Source organism: Hakea prostrata, chromosome 1 (genome assembly GCF_041222555.1).
Source record: "Hakea prostrata isolate BN-2017 chromosome 1, UWA_Hpros_2, whole genome shotgun sequence".
Taxonomy (NCBI): Eukaryota; Viridiplantae; Streptophyta; class Magnoliopsida; order Proteales; family Proteaceae; genus Hakea; species Hakea prostrata.
This window is the reverse complement of record NC_142600.1, coordinates 41,191,898-41,202,968: the sequence shown is the minus strand read 5'-3', so window position 1 is coordinate 41,202,968 and position 11,071 is coordinate 41,191,898. Positions and strand designations below refer to the sequence as shown.

General features: G+C 35.2%; 1 protein-coding gene across 1 annotated transcript; it reads right to left on the bottom strand.

Annotated features, from left to right (window-relative positions):
• Positions 1-8,535: 8,535 nt before the first annotated feature.
• LOC149028968 (uncharacterized) lies at positions 8,536-9,627 on the bottom strand. The gene is made up of 2 exons (XM_089149578.1): positions 9,275-9,627; positions 8,536-9,144 (listed from the first exon to the last, which is right to left on the bottom strand). Exons 1-2 carry the CDS (start codon positions 9,537-9,539, stop codon positions 8,858-8,860), a joined length of 552 nt encoding a protein of 183 aa, XP_089005704.1. The 5' UTR covers positions 9,540-9,627; the 3' UTR covers positions 8,536-8,857.
• Between the last annotated feature and the right edge of the window lie 1,444 nt (positions 9,628-11,071).

The following is an 11,071-nucleotide window of genomic DNA, read 5'->3' as shown; positions in this document are numbered from 1 at the left end:
TTATCTTGTCCTAAGAAAGCAAACTGCAAATTAGAAGGCAACTCTTTCAATTCTAGCTTGGGAGGTTCAATTATTGAGGGTTTAGGAATAGAGATTGAGATAGATAGGGGTTTAATAAGCTCCAAAGGCATGTGAAAACTTGAGATTTTAGAAAAGAATGTTTCACTATCATCATCCAACATATCCAAACATTCTTGAAATTCATGATCAAAATCAATCTCAAAGTTGGTAATCAAATCATTAGGAAAATCCAAAGACTCCTCAAACATATTGATTTCTTCCTCAATTTGTGGTTGTTTCCCAATCCTGAACATATTAAACACCACAGTTCGATTGCCGAAAGACAACCGTAAGAGGCCATTGCGACAATTGATTAAAGCATTACTAGTAGCCAAAAATGGTCTTCTTAAAATTATTGGGATTTCATCTTTGATTGAAAAAGGTTTAGTATCTAACACAGTGAAATCAACTGGAAAAATAAATTCTCCCACCTTCAATAAAACATCTTCAACCATCCCTTTAGGAATCTTAATTGACCTATCCGCCAATTGAAGAGTAGTTTTAGTTGCTTTCAATTCTCCCAATCTTAGTTGCTTATAAACATGGTAAGGCAAAAGATTCACACTTGCACCAAGATCAAGTAAAGCACGTTCAATGTGTGTATTGCCTATGACACAAGCTATGGTAGGGCTCCCTGGATCCTTATAATTGGCTGCTACAAGTTGAGTAATTATGGAACTGATGTTACCTGCCAAGAATGCCTTTTTGGGAACGCTAGTGATTCTTTTATGAGTGCATAGATCTTTCAACACTTTTGCATAAGCAGTGATTTGGGATATGACATCTAAAAGAGGGATATTCACTTCTACCTTTTTGAAGACATCAAAAATTTTCTCCATAGTTGCAGTCTTCTTCTTATTAACTAAACAACTGGGAAAAGGGGCCTTAGGAACATAAGGACTCTTAGTTGAAATTTGCTCTTTTCTCATTGTTTCAGCTAATGGTTCAACAAACTTAGGTACTACTACAGTAGTTGGCTCATCTTCAACTTCTATAGGTTTCTCAGACAAACCCTCTTTAGGAGGTACTTGAACATTCTCCTCATCACAATGGTCACTACTCTTGCTCTTTTCATTAATATGTGACTCACCTGTTAAATACCCTTTCCCACTTCGCAATGCAGACACAAAATTTATTGAAGCTAAAGAAGAAGGGGAGGATTCAACTTGGTTGACTTGATTTGGTAAATTTGATGGTCTTTGTTGAATCTGAATCCTAGGATTTAACTCAGGTTGGCTAGGCATTTTACCCTTTTCTCGCTCAGACAAAGCACTTGCAAGAGTGGAAATTTGTCTTTCCATATTATGCATAGAAGTCATGAAGGTGCTGGAAAGTACTTCCATATTTTTCTAAGGTAGAGAGACGAGAAAACTCTGGATTATTATCTCTATTGAAACCAAGTGTTGATTGATTTTGTGCAGTGAGAGGCATATGAGGCACAACAAGTGGATTGACAGGCATAGCTAGATTGGCATTTTGAAAATTTGGGGCTTGAGGGAACTGGACATGTTGATTATGAAAAAATTGTGCACTTTGTTTTTGAGGAGCACCAAATTGATTTTGTGTGGAATAATTGCTTAATCCATTTTGGTTTTGCCCTTGAGACCATGAAAAGTTAGGATGACTCTTCCACCCAGGATTGTACGTGTTACTGTACGGGTTTGGGAACATCGCACTAACATTTTCATGTTGACTTCCAGAATAGCTAGGGCATTCCTCAATTACATGTGTAGCAGACTGACACCATGCACATATAGCAATAGATTTGTCAACAAAATGTGATTGATTTGGTTTTTGTGGTGCATCTTTTACTACCAAAGTCTCTAGCTTTTTCAAAAGACTATCTATTTGTGCATCCTTATGAACTTGGCTATCAACAAAATATCCTCTACTAGTCCTTTCAGAATCTTGAGTTGACTCCCATTCTCTAGTTCTATCTGCTAGGTCTAAAAGAAATTCCCAAGCTTTGGAATCATCAGTGAACGATGTAAATCCTGTGGGGCACATTGATTCCAAAAGTTGCTTAGTTTGATAATCAATACCCTCATAAATTATTTGGCATAAATGCCACAATTCTAAACCATGGTGAGGGCATTCTTGGAGGAGGCTTTGGAACCTCTCCATTACCTTAGCAAAAGACTCATTGGGTTTTTGACGAAATTGAAGAATGTCATTTCTTATCTTATTCGTCTTGGAGAAAGGAAAGAATTTCTTCAAGAATAGGACAGTGAATTGTTCCCATGTGGTAATGCTATTCAAAGGTAGGCTATAAAGCCACTTTTTTGCTTGGTCCTTTAATGCAAAGGTAATAAACCGTAGTCTTACGGCATCATCAGTGAGTTGTTGTACCTTCATAAGGACACAAACCTCCTCAAACTCCCTAAGGAACAAATATGCATCCTGATCAGGCAACCCATGAAATTGGGGTAACATAGACAAATAATTAGGTTTAAGTTCAAAGTTGTTACCTCTTACGTCAGGTAAACGTATACATGAGGTTTGTGCAGACCGAGTTGGGTAAAATCTATCCCTAAGACTCTTAGGTGGAGGTATGTCGCCCATGGTCAAGGTAGATACTTGAACAAGTCGATTGGTGGAATCACGAGTCCAAACACGCATGCACTAACCTCTTAATGCAATTAAAGGCTCTTATGGAGGATGATTTTTTTTTCTTTTCACAAAGATTGAAACAATGATTCCAAAGCCGTAAGGTTACCGTATAGCTGAGCGCTGTATAGGTTTGACAGCAAGGGAATCCGTATAGTCTTCGGAGCCACCTACAATCGAATCCTGGGGATTCTGCAGTAGAGTGGGGACTACTATACGTTTTTGTTTCTACTCAAGTTAAGAGTAATATCTTTGAATTTTTTTTTTAAACACTTCGATTTACCTAAGAATGAGAAAAATAAGATGAACAAATATCTCCCCGGCAACGGCGCAAAAAACTTGTTTGCAAAATAAAATAACCGCAAGCGCACAGTATCGTGTAGCTAACGGGTCGATCTCAGGGAGATATGCCACCTAGAATTCAACTTCTTAATAGTAATGCGAGAGTGGAATGATTCAATTTTTGTTAACTAATTACTTAAACTAAACCAACGATCCTAATCCATACATCTAATGCAATCGAATTGAAACGAAAAAAATAAAGCAAACATAACTAATGCATAAATAAAAGACAGGAAAAAAAAATGCAGATGCAACACCACCTGTCACCAGAAGCAGAGGCACGACTGTAGGCTTGCTCCGGTTATGTGGTCCGAGATAATGAATGAATAGGCATAAAGTAAATAACAGAAAGTAAATAACAAAACAATAAACAAAGCAATAAAAGGAAAAGGAAGCCTTAACCAAAGAGAGGCACGACTGTAGGCATCTCTGATCAAGGATCCAGGGGAAGGGAGAACAATAAATAATGCTGAAAGTAAATCCTAAATTAAGAATATGGAGGGGTAGATAGAAGCGGGAATGGAGGGGGGAGAGAAGACTATTGAAGAATCTTAGTTACTTGCATCTTCCAAACAAAACTTGAATAAACGATTCGAATCTCAACCAACCCTAACAACCAGATCTAGAAAAACTAGATCTACAATTGCTAGACCCAGAGAGAAAGCGAATCCTCTTGAAACTTGAATTTGAACTTGAACTTGAAATTGCATTGATAAAACTAAAGGAATTACACTTGCATAAAAGAAAAATTACACGACTTCAATCTTCCTAAACATTCAGTCTAAAAACTAGAACTAGAGCCCACAAATTAATCAAAGAACTAGAGAAAACTAGAGCAAACTAACGAGAATAGAAAGTGCAAGACTAAAGTAAAACTAAAGAGAAAGTAAAGTGTGTAAACTAAAGTAAACTAAAGAGAAAATCCAGTCTTTAGACCTAAGAGGGAGGTAATATTTATAGAAGAAGTAGAATAATTTACAAACAAGGAAAATAATAATAATAATAATAATAATAATATCAATAATACTAGTAATAATAAGGAGTAAAATAAAAGAAGAAGAAAGAAAATAAAGAAAGAAAGAAAGAGCTAAAATTCGTTAGAAATTCAAGGGAGGGAGAGAGAGAGAGAGAGAGAGAATGTGGGGAGAAATAAAATAAAATAGAAATACGATAAGAGGGAAAGTGGAGAAAAAGAATAAATTAAAAAATAAAACTTAAGATTGAGTTACACGTAGAGAAGGTGGAGAAGAAGAGAAAGAGTGGAAAAAGGAAAGAGAAAGAAATATATGCTTTTACAAAAACGATTTTCTGTTAATTAAGGAAAAAGAATAAAATAAAATAGTGAAAATAATAGAAAGTGGGAAGAGAGAGAAAAAAAACTAATTAGAGAAATAAATAAAATCTAACAAAATAAAATCTAACAGAATAAATAGAAAATCCTAGTCTTTGACTACTTGTGGGCCCCATACAACTCTCACTTACAATAAAGAAAAATAAAATAAAAATCCTAATCTAATTTTACAAGATATTCTGGAGTTGGCCCATAATCGCATTTTTAGCCCATCATTCTCCAAATCAGGCCCACTTTCGCGCTTGAGAATTTGAACGGACCTCTTGACATGTAAAACTGCATGTTTAATACCCAAAACTCCAGATATTCGCTAAAGTCCTAGAAATTCATAAAATCTACAAAAACAACATAAAACCCAAGGTAGCTCCACTCTAAGTGTGTAAAATGCATGCTTTATGCCCTAAGATTTCACACATAAATGTGCTCATCAACAAGCAAACCGAGCGATTTATTTGTACGAACCACTAGACCGTCTACGAACCGCTCGACTTATACGTTTTCAAAATCCTGATTCAAAATATACGTTTTCAAAATGGTTTTCAAAATATATGGTTTTCAAATCGTTTTAAAAACACAAAATGAGATTTATTATAGGTATTTACTATTTGCTCTGGGCTTCTTTTTCATTTGTATTGATGAAGCATTTGACTGTTAGAATATGATCTTTTCAACGGGGTTTTTTTCTCTTGATTTTTCTTTTTTTAACTTGGGACTGAAAGTTAAGGGATTCCTTGAATAAAAAATCTGTTTTGTGTAAAAACTGCATTTTTTTTTGTTACATTGATGATTCTTTGAAAAATTTCCATTGTGCAACAAGTAGAAGATGTCATTAAAAATCGAATCTGAGGCCTCTGAGACAACGAGCCTTGCTTACTGGTTTTGTTCTGCTTTGTTTGTTGTGCAATAAGAGGTCAGTAATCACCACCTTTGTTTGTTTATTAACATGCTATACATCATTTGCTTGTTTCCTTTTTTTTAGTTGATCCTATAACCTCCTAAAGCTTGCTAACCTACTGCCAAACAAAACATAATCAATCTCAAATCGGCATGTATTTTCTCACTAGTCCATATACTTGTTCAACATTTCAGGCTTTTTATTTTTTATTTTATTTTCCCATGATTAGTAGTTCTTTCAATGGTGATAGTAGTTGGTTGCAATTAGAAAACATGATCTCTATTCTCAAAGTCATGGTTTTATGCAGGTTTATAAACACTTTTTGGAAGCAGTGGAGAAGAAACAATATGGTTGGTTCCGGGTTCATCCTAATGGTGGTAAAGAGTGTAATTACAGACATGCTCTTCCTCCTGGATATGTATTAAAATCTCAAATGAAAGCTTTGTTAGAGGAAGAGGCTGAGAAGATATCGATTAAGGAAGAGATAGAGAATCAGGTAGATGGAATTTTCTTTCTGCAACTAGTTCTATTGTTCTATCCTAAAATTTGGATTTTAGTAAACTAGTTCCAACCAAGGACCGAAATGTTGTCGTGTCGGTGCCCTGCGACACAGGCGACACAGCGATTACAGGCGACATTTTGGTCGTTCTTTGAGAAAAAAATCGATGAGATCTGCAGCGGTGTGGGAGAGACCGAGAGAGATCAGGGACGGGAGAGAGTCGTGAGATGCCATGGTTTCCGCTACAGATCAAGAAAAAGAGAAAGGAAAGAAATAGAAGAGATCGTTGGAGTCCGCCATGATTTCCGTTTTTGCAAATAAAGAGAAAGGAAAGAAATAAAAGAGATTCGCTAGTCGCAGAGTCCAATGGTTTCCATTTTTGCAGAGAAAGAGAAAGGAAAGAAATCGAGTCCGCCATGTTTCCGTTTCTACAGAGAGCCATGTTTCCGTTTCTGCAGAGAAAGAGAAAGGGAAGAAATCGGAAGATTGCAGGTCGATGAGATATTTTAATATTTTTAAATGAGAGAGAGTATTTAATGCGAGATTTTCAAATTTTGAATTTTAAATTTATTCGATATTTTGAGAATTTATCGCGATATATCGACTTTTTGCCGATATATCGCGATATTTCGACGATTTCTCGTCGACTTTTAGAAAAAATCGTATAGCTGGGGGGTTTCGTGTTGCCCCCCAGCGACACCTCGATTTATCACCGTGTGTCGGCGAAATATCGCCGACACACGGTACTATGGTTCCAACTAGTGTGACATTTTGGTGATAGCGTTAAAAAGTAGCAACTTCAACCCCGTTGACTCCTGAACTCTTGCTGCACAGAGGGCTTAGAGAGCTAAGAATGACCGCATGAGGTATTGTTTTCTTTATTTATCTAAAAATGTTGAATGCATTTCATCTAATAAGAAGCTATCAAATAATCTGAAATTTTCATATGTTTCAGTGGCCATGAGTTGTTCGTCTCAGACTCTAGCTTGTTTGTGGATGATGTAGAGGCCTATGAGAAGTACCAGAGATAAGAAGAATCAAAAGCTGCTGGACAGAAGATAATCATTCACTCTTTCATTAAATGTTGTAAATGAAGTGCCTGGATTTAGAAATTTGTTAATGCTTATTATCTAGCACCTTTTAAGGTACCTAATTTTGCTTGTATTAGGGAAATTTATGGAGATTATACATTTAAAAGGAACCAAGTTGGACATCCAATTCTGCTAGAAATTATTTCTTCAGTTTTGTACATAATCACTCGTGAACATACAAATGAATGTCCAATTGATGAGATTACACAAAAAAAAAAAAATTTGTCTTTTTTTTTCGTTTATTGTTTTTTAATCAAAATACCAGTCAACTAATTCTTTTTCCAAATAAAATCAAGCAAAATAAATGTGTATAATATGTATATTTTATATGTTAATTGCAGGAAAAAATCAAGGAAATAAAGCAGAAATTGATGCCTCTCAAGGCAATGGCGAGAGTAATAATCAAAACACCGACATCTTTTCTCAGGTGTTAAAGAAAGATAAATATAGACGCATTTAAGGACTAGGATTGGGAGCTAGGCTTGCGTCTAAGGAAAAGGGAAGAGAAGATGACCATGAACAAGTTACTTTCTTGAAAAATAAAGTAAATATGTTAGAAGCTTAAGTCAGTTGTTAAACAATCAAATCTAGGTTGTTAGATGGAAGATTTCTCATCTGAGGAACAGGTAATGTTATTAAAATTTAATCAATCTCTGAAGCTTATTTTATTCCTAAAACTCTATAGTTCTTATTGTTATTGATTTTGAAAATATTGTATCCTTGTGATAGGGGCTTAATCACTTTATTAGTCATGAAATAAATCACTCTTTTAGGAGCAATGATGCATCTTGTTCTCATGAAGATAATATGATACTCTAAATTATGGGGTTTTTATTTTTATTTTTATTTTTATTTATTTTGTTACAATATGATTAATTATTATGTATTTTATTTTTTTATATTGATTGAAGGATAATTTATTAAGAAGTCGATTCAACCACCGCAGAGTTCCACATATCATAAGCAGCGAGGCTTGGATCGATTAGTTGATTCTTGTGTGTGTGTTTTTTTAAGTACACTTTGAGCTTTAACACCGACTCTTTATCTAGATATAAATTTTAATTTGCAGTTATTCTAGTTTGAGTTAGTTGGATGACAAATAACTTCTTCTTCTTCTTTTTTATTTTTAAATTTTTAATTGATTTGTATGGATTACAAATGACAATGAATTCAATAAAAATAAATTTTGTTTCCATACATCTGTTGCAAAGAAATGTATATCTACTGATCTGTGTCTATATATGTTATATTATTTATAAAGAGTTTGTAGTTATAAATTTTATAAAACAATCCACACTAATATCGGTACCAATAGATGATATGTGGATACATTTGCAGAATAAAATCTATCGCTACATCTTCATTGTGGATGAAATACCTACAAATATTGCACACCTATAGCATTGTAGCAGAAGTTAATATACTGAAGCTATAGATTAGCCACGGAAATGTAAGTCGCTACAATGTGTATTTCAAAATGTCAGATGCAAAAACATCCACGCTAAAAGATGTATAGCTACGGAAACATCTGGTATTACAATATGCGTAGTTAGAAGTTAGCCGCGGTACATCCACAGTTATATTTTTCGTAGTTATAGGATAGCCGCGGTAAAATCTGCAATTATACTTTTTGTAGCTACATGATATATAACCATGGAATTATTTATCAGTACAAAATGTGTAGGTAGAAGTTAGATGCGGAAACATCCATGGTTATATTTTTCGTAGCTATAGGGTAGCCGCGGAAACATCCATAGTTATTTTTTCGCAGCTAGATGATATATAACTATGAAAATATCCGTCGCTTCAATATGTATAGCTAGAAGTTGGATGTGGAAACATATGTAACTAACAATCCGTAGCTATAGATATAGTTACAGAAAGACCCGTAATTAAAAAACCATAGCTATGGACAACCTTGTACATGCAATATTTTATGTGTAGCTACTGCGTTTGCGACAGATAGTAAACTGCATGTAATCCGTAGCTATAGGCTATTACTACGGATTTCCTTACATTTTACTGCGGATAATTCCGCGGCTATATGCCCTTTTTGTTGTCGTGTTGAGGACCTCCTTTGGAGTCAGAAACGTCACTGCAACTGGGTCAGCTGCTTTGGAAGAACCTGATGTAGTCCTTGCTTGAACATTCTGCAACACCTTCTTCTCATATTTCAGATGTGCATCTGCCTTCACTTTGTGAATCCTACCTTGGATGGTACTCTTCGTATTCTCATCAACTTGAACAGATCGAGACCAATATTTATATGTTTCATGTCCTAAAGATACCCAATACGCCCCTAAACACAAACACCAGAATAAGATATAAGACCAACACAAATTCAGAATTTCTAGTTCTGCAGCCAAATCTAATAAGCATCTCCTCTCTCTAGCTAGTTTTCCTAAGGATGAAAACAAGGAACTTGTTACCTGGGATATTTTTGACACCCTCTTTGGCGAGGGGACTATCAAGGAACTTGTAGGCGTAGCCACCGATCTTCTGCCTGGTTTCAGGGTTGGAAATGTACTCGTTTACCTTGTGGGATGCATTCACTCTGACATTATCGACCTTAAGAACAGTAGCACGACCCAGAGAATATGAACTCCGCCAAGCACTGCCAACAGGTTGCATTACATTCGGGCAGTTTCTTTTCACCTTATCGGTGACCGAGTTGAAGACATCCGTGAAACCCATCACTCTTGGTTTCTGATCAGAGCGTAGAAGGTAAAGTGAGGCGGTTCTTGGTAGAACTCTGCAGTCGCCACTTCCTTTCTTTTGGAAAAGGTCGATTAATTGAGGAAACAAGACTGACAAGAAGACAGGATTGACGTGATTGAAGGTCAAGCCGGCCCTTGGATCAAAAGAGAGCTGATCTGAACCGTTTGTCTTTTCTTAAGAGATTAAATGTGGTTTGGCAAGCAAACCGAGCGATTTATTTGTATGAACCACTGGACCGTCTACGAGCCGCTCGGCTTATATGTTTTCAAAATCCCAATTTAAATTATTGGGATAATTACTGTTGCCCCCCTGTAGTTTGATTTTATTACTAATAAAACCCTATTCTTTACGAAATTACTGTTGCACCCCTTTCTTATAACGGTGTTAAGTAGCCGTTAAGTTTGAATATGTAATGTCTAATTTGCCCTTGATTAAAATTAAGAAGTCAAAAGACGATGCTACCCCAATTATAAAAACCAGATTAAATGTCAATTTTACCCTAAACTTCATTTATTTTGAATTAATGAAATGGGCAAAACCCAAATCCGATTTGGTTTCGCACCTTCACTAAACTTCATTTCTTTTGAATTAAAGAAATGGGCAAAATCAAAATCTGATTTGGTTTCCCGCCTTCACTAAGCTTCATTTATTTTGAATTAAAGAAATGGGCCAAATCCAAATCCAATTTGGTTTCCCACCTTCACTAAACTTAATTTATTTTGAATTAAAGAAATGAGCAAAATCCAAATCCAATTTGGCTTCCCACCTTCACTAAACTTCATTTATTTTGAAATATATTTGGTGATATTCAATTTCCAATTTGAGTTGAGTTCAATTTTGCTTCCTCTTCAGTTTCTATTTGAGTTTTATTCAATCATTCTTTCTTTATTTGGTGGTTTTTTTTTAGAATAAAATGCATTATAGTTATTTTTTTCTCCATAGTCAATTAAGGGTACTACTGTAACTTGACAAAAGGGTAAGTAAGTAAAGAGAGAAGTATAAGGGTATTTTGGGGTTTTGAGAAAATATAAAGATGCCACATCATCAGTAAACTAACGGAACTTAACGGTAGGGGGGCAATAGTAATTGTAGACAAAGTTAAAGGTTGGATTTGTAAATTTTGAAAAGTACGGGGATACAAGGAGTAATAAAATCAAAGAAGAGGGGGCCAATAGTAATTAACCCTTTATTTTATTAAAATTGTTTTTAATTATGGGTCTATCAATCATGTTTCTTGCACAAAATGAAACTAGTATATAAGTCTATGTGGGTTTGCATGAAAATTTGATTGAATGTTTGTTAGCATCTCTTTTGGTTTAAATGCTTATCCCGTAGGTTGACTATGCTAGTATGATTTGCTGTTGCATGAGTTGTGTTTTATGCTAGAATAGTTGAAGTCATCCTAGTATATAATGTCTCTAGAATAAATGGCTGCCACCAAGAGCATTGTTGCTAACTTCGCGAAAGGAGATAAACTGAATGAGAGGTATTATGACCTCTAGCACCGA

Coding starts and splice junctions, on each gene's coding strand:
- LOC149028968 (XM_089149578.1), bottom strand. CDS start 9,539: ATGGGTTTCACGGATGTCTTCAACTCGGTCACCGATAAGGTGAAAAGA. Junction 9,145..9,274: donor GGGTGTCAAAAATATCCCAG/GTAACAAGTTCC, acceptor GTTTGTGTTTAG/GGGCGTATTGGGTATCTTTA.